The sequence below is a fragment of the Parasteatoda tepidariorum genome, chromosome 5 (genome assembly GCF_982258835.1).
Source record: "Parasteatoda tepidariorum strain Cologne lab strain chromosome 5, Ptep-v5.0, whole genome shotgun sequence".
Lineage (NCBI taxonomy): Eukaryota > Metazoa > Arthropoda > Arachnida > Araneae > Theridiidae > Parasteatoda > Parasteatoda tepidariorum.
Genome location: NC_141759.1, coordinates 28,586,569 through 28,614,212, shown reverse-complemented (window position 1 = coordinate 28,614,212; position 27,644 = coordinate 28,586,569). Strand labels below are relative to the sequence as shown.

The following is a 27,644-nucleotide window of genomic DNA, read 5'->3' as shown; positions in this document are numbered from 1 at the left end:
TTTTTTAAAACCTTGTTTCGATATTTTGTCCTCTCTGGATCTTGCGCCATTAAAACTTACATTCAATTCAATTCGATATTTTTGAAATTTATTATTATTCTACATGTTAATTTTTTCATCTTTATTGTTGTTTCGTACACAGAGACCTATTCGTAATCTTAAATTTATTTCTTCAAATTGATCAATTAATTGAATTGAAAAATAGACAACATTACAATGTTGTTGTTTTGCAATGTGACATTTATTTTTCAAATTGATCAATTCATTAAACTGAAAAGTGAAGCTTAAATTTATAGAGAGCATTTGAATATAAATATTTCTTAAAACAAATTAATAAGATTGAAATTAATTTAAAATGAACCAAAAACTTTGATAGTCAAACATTTGAAAACTATTATTGACAAAATAATATTGAAAAACACCTTGATGCGTTTTTTTAAGGTAAAAAGTTTTTAAAAGATTGCTTAGATAAATTTGACTCTGAAAACTAGATTTAATATTTTTGATAAAAAAAAAGAAAAAAAATATATATTCTTGGGACTTTATAAAACATTGACATAAAATAATCTAACTTATTTAAGTTGTTAAACTATTTAAAATTTAAAACAGATTAACGAAACCTGAGGCATGGTAGCGTGGCCGAGCGGTCTAAGGCGCTGGTTTAAGGCACCAGTCTCTTCGGAGGCGTGGGTTCGAATCCCACCGCTGCCAAGACATCATTTTTACCTTATTAATGAATAACCATCGATTTATTGTTTCTCATTATTAAATCATTTTTTTAAAACAAAAAAATTAATTTTTAATTAAATTGTAAAATTTTTGATGATAAAAATCCAAACCGTCCCCCGTCAATCGTGATTTTTATAATTTTTTTCCTTGTATACTTTTTAAACGATTATGATGAATAAAACTTTTTGATGTCTACTACCTTGAATAGTTGAAATTTTTGCTGAGGAAATGTGTGGATTGCTAGTTGAGTCTGGATTTTCACATTTCAGCTTGCAAATTGCATTTGTTTGAGTAAGGAATATGCTAATATTTACCCCTTTCTGAAAAGTCACAAAAAGTGAACTATATTTAAAGAAAAAGAACATACAGAAAAATGGAATATTTGTGCTATAGAAAAAGCGGTAGAAAAAGAGCATATTTGTTTTGACCAAGCAGCTATTGTGTCCTCTAACTTAACATTTCGTTTTTAAAAATATGTAAAAAAAGTGCCTTAACTTCAGATTCAAACATAAGTATTTATATTATCAATATATTATGGTTGGCGGATTGTTTTGTTTCTGCAAAATAGCAAAATAAATCCCAAAAAATAAGCACTTATGCTTCGAATTTTTCCTTTTTTTTTCAAAAAAAAGAAAAAGGGAACCGTATTTTTAAAGTGACATTAGCCATTTTAAGCCCTTATTACAATATCAATCAATTATTATTATTATTGTTATTATTATTTATTATTATTACTATTTATTTTATTTTTTGTAATTTATTTATTTTTATCAAATTATAGAGGAGCACTATTTTCACCATAGAAATGACAAGAAAATTGCATATATATATATATATTTTTTTTTTAAAAAAAAGAAAAAAATATTTACTTTTTCGTCTTTTTTTTGCTTTTGTTTTTTTGTAAAATTTCCAAACGTTAAAGTGACGTTAATAGATCAATTTAGAGAATTTCTTACCAGGTTATTTACTTAGCTAAGACAGCATTATTTACGTTTCTTCTGCATTTAAATTTTAGCCTTATAAACTTTAATTAATTTATTTTTTAAATTATTTTAAATTAATGGCTCTATTTTTGAACAAATTATTTCTTACCTTTATAGCTTATGTTGTTCCACCAGGGTTCCTACTGCACAAATTTGTAAAAGTTGTGTATATTCAGGTTTATACTACTCTTCTTGTAAAATATTTTACACAGTGGTAGACATTTAAAAATCAAACCTTTCAGAATGTTTGGTAGTTTTGCTAACATTTTAAAAGCCTGACCTCGTAAGAGCTGGATCATAGAAGTGTTGCATATGAATATTTAACTTATTTATGTGTAGTGGTGTGGAAAATAAATTTAAATGAATAATGTATTAAAAAATTATCTAAGCTATCACTATAATAAATTTTTGCTAAAAGAGAAGAAAGTTGGCAGCCGTGGGAATATGTATGTTTTAGATCCTAATTAAACATTAAGAGATGGCAGTCCCATTACTGCCAATTACTATGGCATGTTTTACCCATTCATACAGGAATACATTTTTGAAAGCAAAAGTAATTCATTAACACGTTGAATGCCACGCTAATTTTACATGGCTTGCCCGTCTGGCCACAACGGAAAATAATTACTAGGTAAATTTACAAATATTAGACAAATATTATTTACAAATATTATTTTGCTAGTTTTTAGAAGGTTTAGCATGACATATCTAGTAAAAGTGGTGAATAATATAAGCTTACGAATTGTTTAGAAATAGTGGTGGATAAAAATCTACTAAATTGAATTTATTAAACCAAGAATCACAATTAATAAACTGCCACTTTTAAATATTTATTCGCTGTCCGGAGCTAGTTGGCATCTCTGTATATATAAATAAAACTATTTTTGTGTGTTCTATATTGCATTAATTTCTCCAAACCATTTTAGTAACGATAATAATATAAAAAAATTTAAAATTTACTCGAATTATTACTCGAAAATTCTTGGCTTCGCCGGTCACCGGTGACCCCCATGACATTCAACGTGTAAATATCTTTATAAATTCGAATTCAATGACATTCATGTACATGTAAATAATCGAAACAAACATATAAAATTTTAAATAAGCTAATAGTTGTTCCTTTAATTTCAATAAAAGTTTTATAAAAACCTTATTTGCTTTAAAAATTTACGCTTTAGTTCACTACCTAAGGCAGGGCTGCCAACTTTCTACGGTTTTTGTAAACATTTATTCTAGTGGTGCCTATGTTAACAGATCAAAGTATTATTTTTTATTCATTTAAACTTATTTTCCACACTACTACATATAAATGATTTAAAAATTCATCTGCAACCTTATAGTTCTAGCTCTTTCGTGGTAAGGCTTTTAATGTGTTAGAAAAGTTACCAAATATATTGAAGTTTCGGCTTTTAACAAGTTACAAGTTACAAGTTTCTATCATTATATTGTAATAAAAAGGAAGTTGTTTTCATTTTTAAGAAAATATTTCAGTTAAAAAAACAAAAGATAAGGAGTTATTATTCAAGTTGCTTAATTCTTAGCACGATTTTTGCAAAATTAAATTCCTCATGTTAACTATGATGCCTTATTAGCATAAACTTTTTTACATGTGACATAGCTACCAACTTTTCACACATTTTTTTCAAAAATTTATTCCATTGGTAGCTAAGTTAATACTTTAATGCATTTTTTTAAAAAATTCTTTTAAATTTAGTTCCCACACCACTAGCACATAAATGATTCAAAAGTTCATATGCAACGCAACTTTGCTCCAGCTTTTTCGTAGTGAAACTTTTAAAATGTTGGCAAAATTACAAAAAATTCTCAAAGCTTCGGTTTTTAAATGTCTACAACTCCATAAAATATTTTACCAAAACCTAATAATTGGCAGGTCTGCTTGCATGCATCTTAAATAATTTTATTGCAATATCTTAAAACAAAATGTTGAAGCTAAAAATAGAAATTATTCCATTTATACATTATTCAACGACCTTAAATATTCTTGCTTAAAAATAGTGGTGGATAAAAATCTACTAAATTGAATTTATTAAACCAAGAATCACAATAATTAAGTAAATTTCGAATAAATTTTCTGCAATTCCATAAAAGAGTGTAAATTTTATAGTTCTATATCATGTTATACGCTGTCAGCCAGCTGTTTTTAACGGCCTATGTGAAAGGTCAGTGTCAGCCACCGGTGGTTGATGCAGCCTAAATGTAATTTCAGTGTCAGCCACCAGTGGTTGACGCGGCCTAAATGTAATTTCAGTGTCAGCCACCGGTGGTTGACGCTGCCTAAATGTAATTTCAGTGTCAGCCACCGGTGGTTGACGCCGCCTAAATGGAAAGTCCAGTGTCAGCCACCGGCTGACGCGGCCCTCAATGTGTTAACTCTTAAAGGGTTAAACATAAATTGGATTTCTCATCTATATTTTTGATAGGACTTACCAATCACTGACAGAGACTAAAATAAATAACGAAATTTTGTTTTGAAAAAAAAACTTTATTTTGCAGAGTATACATCTACACTCCTTTGAAATGCAAACACGCATCCATAATACCATCTTAGGTTCTGAACGCATTCATTTTCAAGAAATAAAGAAAATAGGATTCTAAACAATAATATTTACAAGATATATAAGGATAAATATGCTATTTACATCATTGCAAAACATAAAAAAACCGAAAAACAATTTTATTAATATTATCTTCAACTCCGAGGAAATTTTATACTTGCAAGTATAAAGAAGATATTTTATACTTATACTCTTTAGACTTGTATATTCATTAACTACCCTTAAAGTATTACGAGTCCTTTCATCAGTTTTTAGAATTAACAGTGCTACCATTTAAATAATATTCAGATACACAGCAATAGAAGCATTTTCTTACAGTTGCGAAACTTGTCGCTTCAGATTATGGTTTTTAAGAATACATTTCCATGAAATTAGTTAACTTTAGATTACAATGCATATAAATAGCTGCCAACTTTTCCGGTTAAATTGTAAGATTTTTCATTCCAATTTTTTTATTACAAAAAATGGAATGGTACATGAATGTTTAAATTAAACAGGCGCTTTCTCTGTAAAAAAGTTTTTGGTTAACATATCCTAACAGCTAAATAATTTAGATGTAAATATAAACTTTTCTATTCTGTCTAGATTTTTGATTGTATGCATACTTAGCTTCTCCTGGATAATTTTTTTACTGTAATTATAAATCCTTTTTATCACTTTTAATAAATTTGAATAAAATAAATGTTTCTTATTAATATTCTTTGTTCTACCGAAGTTAAATTGCCCTAAGGATACCAACTACATATACATGAAAGTGTTAAGCATTAAAATGAGCTACATTTTTTAATGTACAGGAGAGCGGGTTTGGTGAAAAATACCAAAATTTTTATGTGGGTATTGAGATGATTCTGTATATTGTGCTATTATTCAGAGAAAATATCGAAAACTTTTAAAGTCCCACCTAGGAACTGTTTGATATAAAACTATCGCCTCTGGAAAAATGTGGTTATCATTGCCCCAAGCCTTCATACTTACACATTTAACAATTTATACGATTTTTTGCGGAAGAATTTTCTTAATGATTGTAGAAAAATAATTTAAAGAAACTTTAAGTTAGATTGTGCTTCCTTATAATTATCAAGTATTCAATGTACATGTCTAAAAAATCTTGTATAATTTGAAGTGTGAAGGTGTTTTTTTTTAAAACTATTTTTTTAAAACTAGGAATCGAATTTTAAGTCAAACACTTTGCTACAGAAAAGCGAGATGCTACTGAAATGGTGTATTGTAGTATTTTCTGAATGTAACTACCAGAAATATTTTAAAAATATCAATAAAAACTAACTTTACTACCACTCTTTTAACTTACAAATATATTATGACATCCTCAGCTGAAACATAGAGCATGCACTCCAACTGAAGGTTTTATTTCAATTGGCAGCAAAGTTTAAGCAGTAATATATTATGCTTAAGTTAATCAACTTGATTCAATTTGTTTTTTTATTATCAAATTTTCTCAGATTTTTAAAGTGAAAACAAGTTATAAAATTTAACATTTAAATTGCTATATTACATACTTCCATGGTATCTAATTAGTTCTAAAATCTAGTTAAAATACTCAATAAGTATATAGTAATATTTTTAAAAACTAGCAAAATTTTTAAACACATTTGTTTACTATTGTAATTTCAGAACAACTTTAAAATTTGTGGGCGATTGTAACATCTAGATTGGCAATTCTGTATACAAAAGTAATTAAGACGTGTATATTATTAACAATATACCATCTTTATTTCAATACTTTGAAAATTTTTACAAGATTTTGATTGCATAAAAAATACCTCATCTAGTTCACTACCACTGCGAAATATATTCATCAAAAAAGGGTATAACATGAGGGGGATGAATGTGTAAGTTGGAAGCCATTTACCTTGCATCTTTTGTTAGTAAAATGTGTCTAACAACATACCACTATATCTATAAACAATTACCACTATTTTTGAGATCATTCAATTTTCCATCTAAGAAATTCGTGGTCTTTCAATTCGAACAGTTTGACTAGAAAAGTTTTCATAAATATGAATTCTAGGAAAGATAAAACAGAAAAAGATACTAGAAATCACACAATATAATACTTAGAAGCAAGCTTTCAAACTAACAAAAAAATATGCAAATTCCTCAACCCGTGATATGCTCAACTATATACAAAAAGTATGAGAAATGCACTTTTAAATCTTCTCGCAGATTTATCATAATGGTTTATGCACAAGAATTATTATTTGTAACATCAATAGTTTATAATTGTCACTTGTTATAGCGAATTACAAAGCAACTTTTTTAGAAAGATCTGTCGATGGTGATTAAAATACACTTTTATTCAAAGCTCAGTAACTGATCCGATAAGTCACAAAATGTAAAACAACTTTTTTCGAAAGGTCCGTTGTTGATCAGATAATTAAATGCACTTTCATTCAATGTTCCGTAGCTGATCTAGTAATTCACAAAGTATAAAACAACTTTTTCGCAATGGTTTGTAAATGATTTGACTATTAAAAGGCACTATCATTCAAACTTCTGAAGCTGAACTGATAGTTCAAATAAAATTTTTTGCCAAGCTCTGAAGATTATAGACTAATTCAAAGAATCTTTGTAAATGTAAATTTCTGTGAATAGTCTGTTAAAAAAGACCATTTTTCACAAAAATTTGTTGTTTTTCCTGTAATTCAATGATCCTTTTAGCAAAGTTCAATGGATGCACAATAATTAAAATAAGTTTTTTTTAATAACACAATGTTATGGTTGTTTTAAATAAAATTTTTTGCCAAGCTCTGAAGATAATAGTCTAATTCAAAGAATTTTTTATTTAAATTTCTGTAAATAGTCTGATAAAAAGAACACTTTTCACAAAAATTTGTTGTTGATCCTGTAATTCAATGATCATTTTAACAAAGTTCAGTCGATGATAACAATAATTAAAAAAAGTTTTTTTTATTTATATAACACGATGTTACGGTTGTTTAATCAGTGCCATTTTAGATATCTAAAATAAACGTGATCGTTTGCAAAACATAACGATGACGATTACTTACAATTTAAATTTTATATAAAAAGTATCAGTTACTTGAGAACTTACAAGTACATAGTTTTTCATTAACAGCATTCTCTTATCGCTTTGTTTTATTTCTAGATGAGAACATTTTCCAGATGGAGGAAGATTTCTTTTCAGAATCTTGGTGTTTAGAATCATCCACTAAACCTTTAGTTTCGCTGTCACGGTGCTTTACAGCTGCTCTCCAAGGCTTCACGTCTTGCACGTCTTCATCGTCATAATCTGTATCCGTTAGGGCCTCATGTGTTGGACTGGAATGACCAGAATCTCTATCTTCGATGCTAATTTTAAGAAGATCTAGAACATTTTGTTCAGACGATTTCATTTTTTGTTGGCTTGGTGTCGATGGCACTTTGTGATCATTCTGGTGATTTTCCTGTTTATAGTCATCTGGTTCGAATATATCAGGGTTGTCCAAAAATGCTTGAGCCAAGTTGCGACTGATCTGTTTTCGAATGGTCTTTTTCATGGACAAGTGACGTTCTAAGTGTCTCATGTCTCTCTCTGTTAAGGTCTTGCTGGTGTAAGTATTGTAATTCCCATTCCTGTTGCCATTTTTACGAGGATGTTCATCGCTTGATTTAAGATTTTCTTTTCCAAGATCCGAACTATTCTTCTTTGGCGAACTAGTACTTTTATGGTTTTCATTTTTATCGTAATAATCAATATTTGGTTCTTTGTTGCGACGTCTACTTCTCGGGGACTTTTCATACTGACACAGATCCTGAGTGTCACTTGTTGATTTTTTTCTTGCTGAGGTGTTGGTAAAGATGCTTTTGATGTGAGGAATACTTCTTTCCATGATTGAGTTACCAAACTATAAAGAAAAAGAATTTATATTAGTATAGCTTTATATATATATATAAAAAACACATACACACACAAAACCATTGCATTAAAATTAAGATTAGAAAGGTTATGGTAGTTAAGTTTAAAATTATCAGAGGAATAAAAGCATAAAAGCGTTTCCATTCGAAGAAGTAAAAGATATATATATATATCTTTTACTTCTTCGATATAAGATTTTGGGATATATATAAGATTTTAGGAAAGCTTAAATTATTTAATATTATATTTTTTAGTGATTCGCTTAAACCAAGTTTAAAATTTTAACCCCAGAATTTTCGGATCAATTTATATTTACCATAAGTCAAAAAAAAAACTTTCAGGTTAGCTACAATCACAATAAAATACAATTTTTTAATCAATATAAGTACTATTTTTAAATTTAGGTAAGTTTTCATGAAATGAAACTACAAATGTAAGAAGTGTTTGTCGCAAAAAATAACCCAAATGAAATTTAAAAAAAAAAAAAAAAAAAAAAAAAAAAAAAAAAAAAAAATTAGCGACTAAAAATTTAAAAAAAAAAAAAAAAAAAAAAAAAAACTCGATCTTTTCGAACAGTTATGTAATAATTATGCATTTTTTACTTTTTTTTTTGTTTCAAATAGTACTGTCGAACTTAATTTTTCAAAATATATACTAGCAATCATATAATTACTGGATTAATCGATGTTAAAAATTTTTCGTAACAATATTGAAAATGGATCCCCCTGACATTTTGCATTTGGTCTTTGGTTAACATATATTTTTTAATATGAATGAATATATGACTCTTTGCATAATTTGTACTTCATTGGACTTGGAATATCGAACTATAACAATCCATTTTATATAATTAAATTTTCTAATTATGTGTTATTTCTATTATTTTTTTCCAAACACATCTCATTTGCATCATTCTCCAAAGTAAAAAAAAAATACTTTTATATAAACAAAACGGTTTTTTTTAAATTTAATGTGCCTCTATGTCTGATCAATTAGAAATTGTCCCAAGCTTCAATTGTTAGACGAACATGTTACTGACGTTCTGTTTATCAATTTTCAAAAGCAATCTCACATCAAAAACAGAAATAGTATTTTTCAATCGCCAATTTTACTTCCGCTTTGCATATTAATCAGCCATTGAATAACCTGATTAATATTCGCATCACTTCTGATATATCTCTACACTGAAATATATTTCATTCGATTCGGACTCAGGCATCAGGGCATCGCGATTCGAACAATATGGTCAAGCACTGAACGAGAACGAACTATATCTTGGCGTCGTCCACCCCCTCAACTTGACGTTCTTTCCTATTGACCAATCTGACCGCTATCATCTTCAAAATATTCAGGGATGTGCAGTATCGAGCTCAGATTGCTTAAGCATGCAGAAGGTCAATTTTTGAAAAGGTTGCTCTTTTAATGTATATTATTATTTTCATTCTCCCGCTATAGGCAACCGGTTTCTCAGGGCAATGTCTTTAAATCGACACGCACTGTTAAATATTCCTCTTCTTCTCTTTAATTATTTCGCCTCCTTTTAATCTTGAATAGTCTGAGAGAGAGTACCCTGAAATGCTTTAATTTATTTCTAAGAAAATGTTTACGTATCGTCTGCTCAGCGACAGAGAAATTAAGCGATGAAGCTGCAGCCACTCCGAAATGAAATACCTTAGAACATGAAGTTAACCTGACATATTCAAATTTTGAAAATACATTTATTTTTTAGAATATTATATTTCTTTTTTTTTAAATCTAAATTTATTTTTTGCCGCAAATATATACACCCAAAAAATGCTTGACGTTAAGCAATTTTTTTATATTTTATTTTATTTTTTTATAATTTATTTTTATTCTACATAATTACAAGTCATTATATAGAATGCCTAGGAATTCTATGTAAAAAATAAAGCCCTACTGCAGCTCCCGCATGTCAACCAAGAAGGAATTTAAGGCTTGACAATTTCGAGGCCAATGGAATGAAGGTGCCAACGTGGCCTGTGTTGCGCATCAACCAGCTTTACCAGACCATACTAGACATACTGATATCAAATGATCTGAGCTGAGTGAGCTTCAAGTCACCATCGAGGATTGAACCCCGTTCCTTCACAATGACAGCTCAGTGCTTTAACCATTGTGCATGCATTTTACATAATGGCAAATGCACTTTATGTAAAGTGCAAATCATGCAAATTATAATACAATTTGTCCATCTTTCTACAGGTGTGCCATTCAATCGAAAGTTTAGACAAGGTGTGAAATATTAATCATCAATCAATCTAAAATAATCTATGTTATATGAAACACAAATATATTGTCACAAAACCATTTAAATTTATTTTCTTGCGTTGGCAACAAAAGACTGAAAGAAACTGAGCTATAAGTTGGACAGAAATTAAAGTCAAAGTTTATATAAAAAAGCACTTTTTGCTCTATATATTTATTTTAATTAAGCTTATTAATGTACTCTGGAAACTAAATAAATTGGAACTATATATCAGTTTTAAGTTTTAATGACATTTAGCAGTTAACTCAGGATCTTTTATCACCAAAGATCGGCCAGGAAAGCGTTGCCCATTGATTCAACCAAAATGTTTTCAACTTTGGAATACTATCTCCATTTTTACCTGCTTTTTAATCATGTTTTTTTTATTATCATTTTTTTTATTTTCCTTACGAGATTTAGGAAATGTGGTATTTAGGAAAATTCTATGAATTATTTTCGAAAATTCTGTGAATCAGTAGTTACAAGTTGCATTGATATGAATAAAAACCAAATCGTAATAAATAAATTGAATAGAATGTTTATAAATCAAAGGCTTCACGGGATGATGCATATTTTTAAAACTTCATCACCATTTTTTAATTAATTCTGCACTCAGCAAAAACATGACATCCCTGAGAAATTATAGCCAGTGTATGTCAAAAAAATTTGACTAGGTATCAAAGCCAATTTTTCATTAATAAAAATCCAGTAAAAATGTATACCATAATTGTATGAATAATTTTTTAAGCGTCACACGGAATTATATTATATACGTTATAAATAAAACATGTGGGTATTAAGTTTGTTTATTCTATATCTTTCTATTTCGTATAATAAACAGGAATAAAAATTATTTGTTTTGTTGAAATTTGAATGTTAACACTTCGACGCAGAATTGTTGTTAAACATATTTTTCGTACTTTTTTCATTTTCATTATTTTGTATTAATTTAACTCAAAAAAAAAAAAATGAAAAATGTTATCGTACATCATGAAACACCGGTATCTTTGTCTGCGTTAGGTAAACTCTTGTCAGCACAAAATTTTATCAAATGTGCTATTATTTGCAGTTATTTAGATTTGAGCGAAACAATTATTCATCATTAAAATTTCTTTAATTTAGAAAATTATTAAAAATAAAAACAAATTATTTACAAACGCAACTATTGATAAAATTTAGAATTCGAATAACTTTTTTTTCTAACTACTCTTCTTTTGGATTTTATATTTTAGTTTATATATAATTGCAATAATCAAACATAATTTTTAGTAATTATTAGATTGTTTTTTATGGAAAAAAATTTAGCAAAATATATTTTTTCTTGTAATTAAAATGCCAGAAAAAAATATTTCGAAGGAACACCTGGTGTTCCATCTGCTCTAAAAGGTTTATAGAAATAGGGGAATAGTTAATAGAAGGGGTAATCGAAATCTTTTTTTTTATGTTAGATCTAGTTTTCATGATAATTTTTTCTTTAATGAAAAAGACTAGTTTTTAAAGGAAATCGCAAGAATTTACTAGATTGTGTTGAAACAAATGTTGTAAAATTTTAAAATTTTAGAAATTTATATGTAACTAAAAATAAATCGAAATGTGATTCTAGATTGTAAGACTGGAAGACGTTAAACTAATAAAAAGAATTTAAATAGCAATATATATTCTTGTAATTTTTGCCTTTTGGAAATTTATCGTTGCAATTTTCTAGGAAGTTACAAAGCTTGTTTAATTATATCAAATGCCTAAACGAAGGGAATATGATTGTTTAAAAAAATTAACAGTCATTTTAGATAACTTTTTATAAAATGTTAAGTTTCACGACATACGTTAACGAGGTATACGTACATTTTCGTGAATTTTATGTTCTTTATAAAACCTATCGTTGTAATTATTCTTGAAAATAAAAATAACGCAATTAATTCTTTAAAACGTTTTAATCTTTAATGATGAAATAAGTAGCTAAAAATAAACTGTCCTTCTAGAATACTGATTATAAAATTGCTTTGCAAATGTAAAAAGGTTTTAAAGTGAGCGAGGTACATAATTTCTCAATTTTTGTTTCTAATTTCAAACCCATCTCTTCAATTATTGATCAATTTACAATATACTGTTATACTCTAAAATTTCAAGATACTGACGTGAACTATCCTCAGTGGTAGACGGATCATGGATTAGAGTCCCCGCGCCATCGGGCTAACTGCGGGAGGTTCTGCGGGTGAACTAACCCGCAAAATCAAGAAGTCCTTCACAATGGCAAATTTCTCCTAATGCTTAATCCAGGAGTTCTATTGTCTTCTGGATTGGGTTTAAAATTACAAGGTTACGTAGTTGAACATTAGCAGTCGTAGACTCGAAATTGGGTCGACTGTTCAACGACGGTTATAAAAAAAAATAATTTCAAGACAAATTAAAAGATTCAAACTCATATACTAGAAACTTTCTCTTCTTTTCGTGAAGTTAAAATTAAAAGACACTAACTTGAAATTTGACCAACATTTCGCGAAGTTAAAACTAAAAGGCACTAACTTGAGACCAACATTTCGCGAAGTTAAAACTAAAAGACACTAACTTGAGACCAACATTTCGCTAAGTTAAAACTAAAAGACACTAACTTGAGACCAACATTTCGGGAAGTTAAAACTAAAAGACACTGACTTGAGACCAACATTTCGCGAAGTTAAAACTAAAAGACACTAGCTTGAGACCAACATTTCGCGAAGTTAAAACTAAAAGACACTAACTTGAGACCAACATTTCGAGAAGTTAAAACTAAAAGACACTAACTTGAAACCAACATTTCGCGAAGTTAAAACTAAAAGACACTAACTTGAGACCAACATTTCGCGAAGTTAAAACTAAAAGACACTAACTTGAGACCAACATTTCGAGAAGTTAAAACTAAAAGACACTACCTTGAGACCAACATTTCGTGAAGTTAAAACTAAAAGACACTAGCTTGAGACCAACATTTCGCGAAGTTAAAACTAAAAGACACTAACTTGAGACCAACATTTTGAGAAGTTAAAACTAAAAGACACTAACTTGAGACCAACATTTCGAGAAGTTAAAACTAAAAGACACTAACTTGAGACCAACATTTCGCGAAGTTAAAACTAAAAGACACTAACTTGAGACCAACATTTCGCGAAGTTAAAACTAAAAGACACTAACTTGAGACCAACATTTCGCGAAGTTAAAACTAAAAGACACTAACTTGAAATTTGACCAACATTTCTTTTTTCCTTTTCCTTTCACCGACATCAATAATTATTCATTTAAATTTTTTGTTTTCCATCAAGGAAAAGTATTTTGTCCTTAAAACACTGATGAAAATAAAATTGTGACAATTCAGGGAAACGTCCAATAGTAAAGGTTTCGCGACATGACCTTTACATGACCTTCTCGTGCTAATGGGCGATCCCGTTCGGATATTGTTCAAGGAAATGATAATAATTGTTACTGTAGTCAATAGTTTTTAAAAAAGCGAATTTTGATTTTAGACTTCCTCCGATAGGAACGAATATATGGAAAAACGGGATTTTCGTTGTTTGGATTGTTGACGGACAAACAGTGTGAAGTTGCTCTTAGAATTTTGGAATAATACATACAACAGAATTACAATTCGATATTTGGCGACAATGTATGACACGCCTTTTAAATATCATGGAGTAAAATGGTTGCTTGCTTATTTATTTATCACAACTAATGTTTTTATGTTCCTTATCTACGAAAAAATAAATTAATAATAACAAACGCAATTTCGTTACACACAATGGCCATTTTAACGTATGATCTATCGTTTGGTGTTTGGCATAAGCCCATGACCACGTTTATAGGGATGTGTTCTCTTTACTTTCTCTGCTTTACCGTTTTCTCCAATAGAGAGGTTTCACATTTTCACGTAGCATCCAAAACATTTATAAACACGTATTTTGCGCAAGCTCCATTGCGAACCAAGATCGTTTGGTACTAAATTTACCCTGCAATTCATAGTACATGAGAGTGCGATATTCACGTACGTACAATCTGCGCAAGCTCCAATGATAACCAAAATTGTTTGGTAGTAAATTCTCTGCGCAAAACACAATCCCTAATAACAGTTACTATTAGTTAGAAACAGTTATTTTGAATATAATGTGGCATCGAAGATTTTTCTTACTTATAACATTATTTATTACTTATAACTTTTTTATTAACCAACTTATTTTGGAATAGAATTTTTTCGGTACAACTGAAACCTTTCCATCATAAAAAAGAATATTGTGTCAAGTCTAATTGATGCCATGTCATTGTAATGCAGAATTATTTGTAACACTAATTAAAAAAAATGAAAACAGTGTAAATAATTTAGGTAAATTTCAAAAACAAGAGAGAACGTCTATGGTCGTATATTCGAAGAGTTCACCGCCATCTGGGCAGTTCACCGGCCTTGGGACGAAACAAATTATCAAATCATTAGTAAAAACTGCTGGCAATTGCTGCTGTCATAGTTTTCCTCTCTGCTTTTCTTTTCAGAACTGAAACTCAGTAAATCATTCTTTTCAAAAAGAGTTAAGGAGGAAAGGCTACTTAAACGATATACAGTCTTTCCCTCTCGATAATTTTGTTCAAATAATTTTAACCTTGGTGGCAACACTCTTGAGAGAAAGAGGAAGAAGAAAGATCAAAATCACGATCACCAAAATCACGCTCTTCCTCTTTTTCAATAGAAGAGTTAATTTTTCTTCCATTGTGAGAGTATTTGCTTAATTGGCGGTTGTTCCAAATCGGTCCAAAAGTAAAAGAAAGTTACCTACATTTGTCAAGAAATAAATATTGGCCCTTTTCTCTGGAAGGAACAACATATAAACAATGGAATAACTGTAATTATATTGAAAGTTTAAGGAAACCAAAACAAATATATCATTACACTACTATAATGTTAAATTCACACACTGATTTATATTTTACCATTGCATGATTTGCTATCTATATGAAGCATCAATTTTTTCAATACAAATAAATTTTAAAACAGCAACGACATTGTTTCTTTTGAAAAAAAATTATAAATTCAAACGTAATGTTAAGGCGGAGAAAATATTATTGACAAGTTAATGACTAGCTCAACTTTTTCATAAATGTCATACATAACAAAGAACTGAATTGAGGGTGTTTTTGATGCTTTTTCGCAAAGGAAAATAAAAACGCAGCAGTTCGAGGACTTTTAACTCGAAAAAAATTTGAATTTTGAACTGTGCATATTAATTAGATGAAAAGAATTATCTTTCAGATTGAAAATTTAAAAATTTGCATTGAAATTTAAAATAAATTTTTAAAAAGTTACCAGTTTGGAGTCATTTTTTTCACCCATGAGAAAATCATCAACATTGTTATTCGAAGCTATTTCGACAAGAAAAATAAATAAGCCATAATATATTTGTCTATCACTAATTTATTTGATTCTAAGCCATAATTTATCTGCCGAGCTGTAATATTTTAAAATTATCTATGCCATCTTATCGTAAAGAAATTATCTGGGCATTTAAATAGATAAACAATTTAAGCATTTTCAGAAGAATTAAACTTTTTTAAAATTTTCTGCATCGATAGAAAATCATTAAAATCAAAGAATAACACTCAATTTAAGTAACTTTTTAAATATTAAAAAAGTTGATTATATACGCTTTTCATGTTCTTAGAGCTGTTTCTTTTCCTCAGAATCACGTTTTGTGCCATTTTTAGAATCATTATAGAGGATGCTTGCAGAAAGATGGCTCAATTTTACCCTAACTGTCACGAATGACTGTTGCAAATTCACAACAGTTTGAAAAATAGCATATCATTCGCAAAAAAGCATTATTTCATGTGACGACTTAGCCTTATACAACCTTAAAATCAGTGAATAATTCATAATTTTAGCATATTTTTATGAACTCAAAAAAACTTACATTTTTAAAAAGCTTACCTTTTATAAATAACTATTTCAAACTCGCAACAAACTATTAAGACATCTATAAGCATAATTAGCCAACAGATTTTATTTACATATTTTTTAAAATTACTGATTAGTTTTAGTTGTTAAAAATTATTTTTTGAAACTTAAAACTTCAAGATTTAATATGCCAAAACGATAATGTTGCTGCTGTTAAGACAATTAATTCACAACTGCCGTACAAGTTGGCTGCAATGGATATGTGAATAGAGTAACATTGATGAAAGTGAAAGCAAATTAAGTCTGTCAAATTAGCCATGCCCACATTTAAGCTACCCTTTCCCCCACCCCCATTCTGATTGTTATTCTGTTCGAATGCATTTATGACTCATGTGTCCCAAAGAGGTTAAGATCTCATACCTGCCAGGTTTTAATTTTTACGAGGAAGATTTTTCTCAGTGGTAATAAAAAAAATTAAATTACAATGATAGACAATAGTGTATTTCGTAAAACTTTAAACTCACAATCGAGAGATTAGCATACATTTATTAGATGGTCAAAATTATTTTAAATTAAATTTATTATTGCAAGTAATAAATTGAAATATATAATTAATTTAGAATAAATTTAGCAAATCTTAATAAATAAATTTAGCAAATTTTTCTCCTCCCTCGAAAATCTGCAATAAATGAAATAGTTTTACTAGCAATTTTTTTCTTCACTTTTTCTTCCTTCCTTCAAGCTTGCGTCCATACCTGGCAACTTTTAATCCCTTCCATTATCATTTTTCCCAGTGGTATTAAAATGGAATTAAAACTTCAATTTTAAGCAACCAAATACGTTGCATTTGAAAAATCTTAAGATGACAACCTTGATAGTAACGCATATTAGTATATGTGCTTCATTTTTGTAAGAATAGTGGTGATCGAAATCATTTAAAAATTAAGTTCATAAAAGAAAAAAATACTATATATTTACTACCACTTTAAATATGAAAATAAAATCTTCGGGAAAATCCAGAAGAATTGACAAGTAGGTTGCATCTAACTCTCCCTAATTAATGTATGATTAAAGCTTCAGACACTCCTCCTACTATGAATTCTCTGTGGTTTTAGAAAATAATTCTTCCTAGTGGTAGCAAGTGTAATTCTAATTTCATTAAATTAGAATTAAAAGAATTTTGTCCACTACTAAACACAATTCATTTAAACAGATACGTATGAGATCTTAAGTTCTAAATAATTTATTTAAAAAAAATTGTTTGTTTCAAAACATTTTGCTTTAATTCACTACCAATAAAAAAAAATATAAAAGTACAACTATCACGAAAATTAATATATACATTGATGAGTAATTACGGAAGAAAAAAAATTGTGATTGCAATCAGTGGTTGTACACTGGTCAAATGTTTATTTTTCTTCCTTAATAGACTTTCATAAACAAAAATTGTCATTGGTTGCAAAAACTGCATCCATTGATTTGTCCTCTTATAGTTGTTCTTTGGTTTTCAATTCCAGTCAATATACATTTCCTAAGACGTCACAAAATTCTTTTCTTTCTTCAGTATTTATATTTATAATGTATAAAATCACCGCCAAGATAGTAATCATAAATAAGTAAATCACAGAAATTTAAAATAGCATTACTTAAAATCATTGAAATTATTCGCTGGGGAAATTAAAAGAAAAAACTCAGAGGAGAAAACAATGAACTTCAAGAAATTCCAAAACTATTTAACTTTTTTTATTTGATCTTGCAGCGCAATTTTTCATTAATGCTTATGTAAGCCTGATTTTTTTATAACTTGTGCAATTTTATTTTTGAGATTATGGTTTTGAAGTTGATTGAAGTTGTTCAGTTCATTTTAAAATTTTAACGTTAGACAATATTTAAAAAAAAAAAAACTTAATGCATAACAAAATTAAAAGTGAAAAAAAATAAGAATTATAAAAAAATTATCAAACAGCAGCTGTCGCCATAGCAACGCATGTAATGACGACGCATGCGCACTGTTTACTATTACTCTTGAACAGAGTAAGGCTGCTATACTAGGACACAGTTGAAACGTGTGATGACGTCCAAATACTGAAAAAACTAAGTTGATATGAACAAAAAAGTTTACATTTCAATCGAAAAACTATGAAATCAAGTTGATAAAGCTTAGCTTTAGAAATTTTGAAGCAAGTGTGTTGTAGCAACACCACACATAATGTTGTTAAATGTTGAACTGATTATTTCTTTATGCAAATTATTTTTTTAGTGATTATCACTATGAAATAATTTCATTTTGCAATATCATCTGATTAAAAAAAAGCATTTTAAAAAAAAATTTAATGCCAGTAATTTTGAAAACTTAATATTTTTTTTTTTGTAATTTACTGACGCTGCACAGAAGTATAAAGTTTTCCATCATGTGATTACAAAGGTATCGTTAATTGTATATTGTTTACAACTGCAACTATAAAGAACAATTTCACAAATGAGAGAATTGAGATTGACCTATTGCCATTGAATTGTATTCGGAAAAATAGACACAACAGAGAACTTTGAATTGAAGGTCGTTGTCAAATTTTGAGTGAGCAATATTTCCCAACATTTATTTGTCTTTGATTAAACAATTCGAGGAAATATATACCTTTTAGAGGAAAAATTTTCATTTCTTCTTTTCATGTTCATCAAACACTGCAATATAATGAGTTTTCATACTTTTCTATTCAAGATGGCATTTGTCTCGTCTAGTTTTTCAAATAGTAATTTCCATTATTTCGGTTTTTACTGGATTTAATTTGCCAACCTTGACTTTTTAATCGATGGGCCATTCATGGAAAATAATAGCGTATTTTTATTAACGAATTGAATATTAAAACGTTTTCTTTATCCTAGTATTAAATTAAACAGACATTTCATCACTTGTCTGTGAAAATAGATACTCGTATTTTAATGGACTTAAAGATGTTTGTATTTTGTGAAAAAGAGAAAGAAAATTTGTACGTTTTAAAGATAGTATAATGTTATTCATTTACCGGTTTTTAAAAGCATATTTTAGTAACTTATTTCATAGCGTATTTCATAAACAAAGTGAAAATTAAAATAGTTTTTTGATTTTAGTACTAAATTAAAGACACATTTCATCACTTGTCTGTGAAAAAAGATATTTTAATGGACTTAAAGATGTTTGTATTTTTAGAAAAAGTGAAAGGAAATTTGCATGTTTTAAAGAATGATAGTATAATGGTACATGCGAACCGGTTTTTAAAAGCGTATTTAAGTAAATTTTAAAGCGATTTTTAAAAAAAATTTTAGTATTAAATTAAACACCCATTTTATCGCTTGTCTGTGAAAATAGATATTTTAATGGACCTAAAGAAGTTTGTATTTTGAAAAAAAGAGAAAAGAAATTTGTACGTTATAAACCTTTGACGCAGAATTTTTATTAAACATATTTTTCCTACTTTTGCTACAGTAGCGCTGAAATTGCGTATAAGTAGGAGCAGTTAGCGTTGCTTTGATAACTAAAGAATGAAATTGCGTTTTCTCGCCATTTTGACTTAAAAGTAAAAAATTTCGAGTGATTTTTAAATTACCTTACATTTTTTACGCCATTTTTGTAATTGAATCATTTATCGGATGAACTATTTTTTACATGACTTCAATACCCATATTTCTGTAGAATAGATGTTTTCGATTGATACAGATATAAAATACTCAGTAGAAATTAGTATTGAGACTAAATGTTAATTATAAATCAAGTCAACTGTTTACGTTTCTCTAAATTCATTTCTGTAATTGCAGAAAGTTCAAATTTAATGTTCTAATTGTTTTCGCGATTTATAGCTACAATACTCAAACTCGAACAGTAGCAATTTTGATTATGACAAATATAACATAAACAAGCTTAATGGAAGGAAAAGAATATTGAGATTAAACGTTAATTATAAGTCAAGTTCTAAATCTTACATTCCATTATCTACATTTCTTTAATATCAGTTTTTGAATTATAAGAACCCCAAGGAGATACTGAAAAGAATTCAAATTCATTGTTCTATTACTTCGACGAACAGAGATAAAAATGGCGGCGAGTCATTGTTCTTAGTCTTAAAGGTCGTTGCTTCTTTTAGAAAAAATTGATTAATGAAGTATGAGATGAATTGAATATGAAAAATATCAGTGTTGGTGTGGAAAATTACAATAATACCTGAAGTAGATACCTGTTTCAAATTCAAGTGTATAGGGAATGAGTAATTAAGAAAAAAACGTTCGTTACACATGGGTGAAGATAACCCATCTCTTTCTACCCGGGATACAGGATATTTAAGAGGCCTAAGAAAGCATCTTTTTTCAACGTAAAAAAAAGACAAATTATACAATGAAATGGAAATAATAATGTACTACAGGGGGTTGAAAAGTGCTTTTCCCTATCCTGGTCTTACTTTTTTAATTAATATAAGTTACACAAACGCTGAGATGAAGCTACTTTTTTGTGCTTCAGGCATTAAAAAAATACCATTGTTGAAACATGTTAGAAATACAATTTACTTTTTGGTGTTTAATGAAGCTTTTTGATACCTAAGGTACCCGATGATATTTTGGAAAAATTTTAACTAAATCATCAAATTTCAGACTTTTGCTTAAAATAAATGATTTTATCAAAGTTTTTCTAAACAGAAACTATCTCAAACAGAACAGATGCAGGCTGTTTTGATAAACTATTTATCTATAATCTGACATACAACGTCTTTTAGCCTAATAAATCATAACGTGTATTCTCGTATCTATTTTTAAGTGCGATAACTTAAAATCTGTTAGGTCTATTTTCTTGAAAATTTGCATAATAGTTCGTTTGATTTTTATCTGGGGAATAGATCAGTTAGCTACTGCTAGGCATTAAAGAAATTCCATTGTTGAAGCTTGTTAGAAGTACATTGTAAATTTTGGTGTTTAATATAGCTTTTTGATATTTAAGGTAACCCATGATATTTTAGAACAATTTTAACTAAATCATCAAATTTCAGACTTTTGCCTAAAATAAAAGAATTTATCAAAATTTTTCTAAAACAATTTCTTTCTTGTTTCTGTCTCAAACAGAACAAATGCAAGTTGTTTTGATAAACCATTTATCTATTATCTGACATACAACGTCTTTTAGCCTAATAAATCATAACGGGTTTTCTCGTGTCTATTTTTAAGTGCGATAACTTAAGATCTGTTAGGTCTATTTTCTTGAAAATTTGCATAATTGTTCTTTATATTTTTATCTGGGGAATAGACTACGCACTGAATTTTGACCATTTATGCGAAATGAGTGGCCATATTAAATGCAAATTATTAAAAATTATTATTATTACCATATGTATAATATGCATAGTCTATAACCTAAGTTCATGCCTGGCATGTACAGATATGTCATATCACTACTTTCATATGGGTGTTTCTCATATATTGATCACATTAACTGGTTAAGGAAGGAAAAAAAAAATCGTGTGCACATCAACGCGAATTTATATCACGTGATTAATATGAATAAAATTATAATGGAATCTTAGTTACTGCATGTATTCAGAAAAAGAATATCGTTTGTGAGTAGATAAAGTTTGGCAAATAAAAATAATGATATATATTTAAAAAAAACAAACTCAATAACAGACTCTTGGTTTAAATATATGTAATCGTTGTAAAGAAATATCTAACACCTAAATAATAAAATAAGACTGTTTTAATGTTAATTATTTTATTCTATGTAGTTTACACCAATATCAATATAAACTGTTTGATGACAGTAACGATTATTACAAAAACTAGATGGAGCATTTGATATGGAGTACGATATTTATTGTTGCAGTTCAATTTATGTTTATTTCTTTGCTCTGTTTTTCTCGTTTTTTATTTTAAATTTTTATTATTCGTTTGACTTTCGACTTTTATTGCAATCTTTGATTGATTTAATCAATTTTTTCAGAGTCTGGATGTAAAGTCAAATTTTTTTGTTTGTTTGTTATAAATTTTGCAAGGATCACGCAAGTGTAAAACATATTATACACCTTAGAATTCATGATGCATCTGTTCTTCATTCCTTGGTATTCTATTGTTAAAATTTCTTATTGGAATTTACAGTTCAATGCATCAGCAAAAAATATGGATCAAAGGATTTAATGATTTGTTTGACGTATAAAGGAAGAGCTGATTTATTATCTCTCTGATTTTATGAAGATAAATTTCCCCCTATCGAAATTGCATTGTGGCATGACAATTTTTTTTTGAGAAAAAAAGATTTCAGTTAAGGTTAAAGCCTATTTTGCAATAGAGAAATTCAGTTATTACATGTAGCATATATCAGATGCCCGTTCTTATTAAGATCTGTGAAAAAACATGTGTACGCAAACATGCGAGGTGCATGCTTTTCACACGTGAAAGTGTTAAATTTTCTAAATCTTTTAATCGTCAAAATAAATAATATCTGATATTTTTATGCTTCTTTTTTTAATTCTCCAATTAATAGTTTTATTTTATGAACTGTTGCTTTCTATCTTTATGGGTTACTTTATGGATTACTTTATGTGTCTAAAGACTAGTGTTACGAAAATAATATATAAGAATATTCAGCTTGAAAATTACTCCTGTAGTAATTTTCTGGTAAAGCAGCTTGTTTTTTAGGGAAAATAAAATGTCGCGAAATTTAGGGAAAAAATAGGGGGGAAATTAGGGAAATAGGGATAAAATTTAGGGAAATAAAAATAAAATATAACAATACTTTTCGTTATCATATGCGTTACTTTTTTGCTGGCAAATAAAGATGGACAAAATATTTAAAAATTGTAGTCCTTTATCGCGAATTGCTCGCGTGGTAAGGTGGACTGTGACTTTCAAAGTTTCCTAGCGGTCTTAGATTTTTCTTTCTTGTTTAAAGAAAATCATGCGGTAAATGCTTTGCAATATTTAAATTCTAGAAAGGGTTATTGATTTTTTTATACAACAAATATTTTGGTTTGTCATGATATTTTTTTCTAGATAGGGCTATTGATGTTTTATACAACAAATACTTTGGTTTGTCATGATATTTTTTTCTAGATAGGACTATTGATGTTTTATACAACAAATATTTTGGTTTGTCAAGATATTTTTTTCTAGATAGGGCTATTGATGTTTTATAAAACAAATATTTTAGTTTGTCAAGATATTTTTTTCTAGATAGGGCTATTGATGTTTTATACAACAAATATTTTGGTTTGTCAAGGTATTTTTTTCGAGATAGGGCTATTAATGTTTTATACAACAAATATCTTGGTTTGTCAATAATTTTTTTTCTAGATAGGACTATTGATGTTTTATGCAACAAATACTTTGGTTTGTCAAGATATTTTTTTCTAGATAGAACTATTGATGTTTTATATAACAAATATTTTGGTTTGTCAAGATATTTTTTTCTAGATAGGGCTATTGATGTTTTATACAACAAATATTTTGGTTTGTCATGATATTTTTTTCTAGATAGGGCTATTGATGTTTTATGGAACAAAGATTTTGGTTTGTCATGATATTTTTTTCTAGATAGGGCAATTGATATTTTGTACAACAAATATTTTGATTTGTCGTGATATTTTTTTCTAGTTATACAACAAATATTTTGGTTTGTTATGATATTTTTTTTTCACTTTAAAAAAAAACTCACAAATAAGACTATCTGTTCACTAGTGAGCTAGCTGAATTTGAATTTTCGAATCTGTTTTCGAAAATATCATGCAATATAAATTAAAGACCCGATTTGATCGTGTTTCTTTGCGATTGTCAGTCTTAACTTATTTGTCATTTTAGCCAAAGTTTATATCGATGATGTTCAAAAACTTCTAAATAAAAAAAAATATTGAAGTTAAAAACTAATAGTTTCAACGTATTTTTATGTAAAATTATTAAATAATATACTTGTATTGTTGTTGTTGTCTATATAAGTGTAACTAGTGTCCTGTTAAATTCGTTGAATGAAAACGTTGATGGAACATCAGTTGCTCTGCTACACATCAGCTAATTAGAAACCTACATAGAACTATTTTTTGCATTTTAACTAATGAGAAACGTTGATAAAAGAAATCGTTACGTTTTAGCTTATTAAAAACGTTGATAGATAAATTGTTTCTTATTTACATTACAGATAATAAAATAAGATAATGTTGATAGAGAAAGTAAATCAAGAAGGATATTGTTTGTAAATTTAAAATGAATATTTTATTTTATATTTTATAACCGTCGTTGAACAGCCGGCCCAATTTTTAGGTTTACGACTACTAATGTTCAACTCCGTAGCCTTGTAATTTTGAACCCAATCCAGAAGACAATCCAGAACGTCTGGATCAAGTAGTGGGATAAATTCTGTCCTCGTGGAGGACTTTTTGATGGAGCTAACCCGAATTTGCTTTACGTGGAGAGGAAGACCACGAGAACCTCTCACGATTAGCCTGACAGCTAGGGGACTCTAACTCCTAATCCGTCTACCACTGAGGATATTTCACGTCAGCACTGTGGTCGGTGCAAGCCGGATGCGGATTCGTATCCATCAGCCGTCGCTGGATTCGAATCTGGTTCACCTCATTGGAAGGCGAATGCGCTATCCTCTGAGCCATCGCGGCTTAAAAATGAATATTTTTGCTTTTATATCCGTCGTTCTACAGCCGACCCAATTTTGGGCCGGGATAATCTGGTTGGTGGGGTACTGGAACCGTGTCGTCCAAGAGGGCGTGGGTTCGATACCCGCCGCCGAAGACTCCCTGTGTAGTAAATGGTAACTAATGCACTTCAAATCTGTTGAGTCACAACGTCCGCATGTTCCCATAACAAATCATATCTCTAGGGCAGTGTTTTCCAAAGTGTGGTACGCGTACCCCCAGGGGTACGGGAACAATTTAGCTGGGGTACGCGTTCTTATGCGAATTATCTTGTAACAAACGAAAATTTCAAAAAAAATGTATTTAAAAACAAAGTTAGCTTTGAAAATTTGCGATTACGTATTTTTTTACTGGCTATTTTTTGCAGAGTTAATAGTTAATAATTAGTGGTGTCAACAGCCAGTTGGGATTTGTAACTTTTGTGCAATTTTTATAATAAAAAATACATTCATTTTTTATTAGTGGTACACAGCCTTGCGAGAAATTTAGAAAGGGTACACAAAAGTCTTAAGTTTAGGAAACACTGCTGTAGGGGTACTGATCCAGGAGTTTCCTTGTCTTCTGAATTGGTTCAAAATCGCAAGGCTGCGTAGTTGAACGTCAGTAGACATAAACCCGAAATTGGGACGGCTGTTCAACGGCGGATATAAAGTAAAATAAGATGAGTGTTTGTACAGTAAAAGCCGGAAAATTTTCCATAAAAGTAGAAGTTGTTACAACCAAATCTCAAATCCCCTCCTGCCCAAGAAATGGTCCTTTAATGGAAGACCCACCTTAGCACGTAATAAAAAAAAAATTAAATTATTATTATTTTTTTTTGAATCTTAAGAAAAAGAGGAAAAACACAATTTCCATGTATCATCTTTCACCATAATAATAATAATAATAAAGAAAACGCACTCTGTAACTATAGGTTTGTCAGAATTACGTCTTCTGAGTCGAATAAAATACTGTAGGTTAGTGTGGATAGAGTAAAGAACAATTGTTCCTTGGCGTTATCTGGATCAAATGTAAACACTGTTTAGAATGTTACATTGTTCACAGCAAGGATAATCTGTGAAAGGAAACTAGACAAAGTGACATGTATGATGGGTTTTGGTGTTTTGACTTCAAAAGACACGAATTAAATTACTCGAGATCAGTTTCTTTTCGAACAATAGCAAAAACCATGTTCTAGAGATTTTCGAAACTAGTGAAACACCATATGTGTATCGGAGTGAGTCATCCTTTCTTTTTTTTTACATTTTGATTTAGATTTACTGAAATCACTTTCCCATGCATGAGAAATTATTTTTATGATTATTTTGAGACATAAAAAATGAAAGTTTTGTGCAAAATAAACGTCGCGAATTTCAGTTTTATTTTCAACATACTTAAATTTAACACACTAAAAAAATACTAATACTGTAAATTTTTTTCTAAAAAAAGATAAATGTAAATTAAAGAAATGAACACCTTGGAATATATTGATAAGCAATGTTTTTCTAAAAGAGACATTTTCAACATACTAAAATTTAACACACTGAAAAATACAAATATTGTTAAATTTCACTAAAAAAAATAAATTTAAATTAAAGAAATGAACACCTTGGAACATATTGATAAACAATGTTTTTCTAAAAGAGACATTTTTATATCTAGCTATTCTGGAGTATAGTTTGTAGATAGAGATTTTACAAGTTTCAAGAATGTCTACGATAGAATGGAATAATACATGGAAGCATCTTATTACCAACATGGAAGTCGTGATTTTTTTCAATAAAAAAGGCATTTCTGAACAACCTGAAAACGTAGCTTATCCTTATATTGCCTGCCTAAGCATCGAACTATTTAAAAAGAAAAATGTTACATTCTAGTTGCTTTTACAATTATTAATTGAATTTCTTCATAGAGTATTTTAGTTTAGTTACCAAACATTGTAGATTAATGTATGGTAAGATAATGTTAATAGAATTTAAAGATTAATTACCCGATACTTTGACGATTTAGACAGGTTAATTTATGTGATGTATAATTAGTTTTAAAAGAAGCATACGTAATATTTTAAAATTTTTTTAACGATATAATTACGTGTTATGATCAAAAAATAATATTTCTTAGCAGTTTTAGCATTACTGCTTCGCTCTTTCAGGAAAATAAAACATGATTGTTATAAAATGAGCTCTTGTTCAGCAATACTGACTAAATAGTTGGCAGTATCCTATCCATATTCAAATAGTGCAAACGATTACCGTCACGTTAATAATATAGAACAATTTCCAACAAGACAGTTTCAGAAATATTATAGTCTGCGTTTTTTCGAGTGAGAAAACTATCATTTCAAGGCAGACGATCTCTTAAATTTAAGATTTATTCGACGAAAACGATTTGACAATCGGGGTGAAGGATCCCATTAGTGAACTCGACAAGGTTCCATCAAACTTTTTCCCCCCGACCTACATTAAATCAAAATGACGCTTTTATAAATTGGGTGAAGCGGTATGAAACCATTTGATTCACGGCCACCGGGCGTTTTATTGGGTGTTCAAGAACGGTTTTAAAAAAGCCAGTAATAGCTCGCTTTTTAGAAGCGATTACTGTTTCCGGTTCAATGCGATGTTCGCTTTGAAACTCTTGAACTGATTTGCCAAGCATATTTTTGAGTTATAGCA

General features: G+C 29.0%; 1 protein-coding gene and 1 non-coding gene across 3 annotated transcripts in view; one reads left to right on the top strand and one right to left on the bottom strand.

Annotated features, from left to right (window-relative positions):
* Positions 1-629: 629 nt before the first annotated feature.
* TRNAL-AAG (transfer RNA leucine (anticodon AAG)) lies at positions 630-711 on the top strand. Its single transcript has one exon. It is a non-coding gene; the product is annotated as a tRNA-Leu (tRNA).
* A 3,483-nt stretch (positions 712-4,194) lies between these two features.
* LOC107448182 (uncharacterized) overlaps positions 4,195-27,644 on the bottom strand; it is a 78,668-nt gene continuing 55,218 nt past the window's right edge. Inside the window, exons 1-2 of one of the 2 annotated variants that reach the window (XM_071185521.2) lie at positions 16,373-16,526; positions 4,195-8,154 (exon numbers count right to left, since the gene is read on the bottom strand). In XM_071185521.2, coding sequence (XP_071041622.1) covers positions 7,393-8,139 — 747 coding nt within the window. In that variant the 5' untranslated portion in view covers positions 8,140-8,154; positions 16,373-16,526 and the 3' untranslated portion in view covers positions 4,195-7,392. Of the gene's footprint in view, positions 8,155-16,372; positions 16,527-27,644 lie in introns of those variants that run through there. The other variant, XM_016063297.5, reaches the window with a different exon arrangement.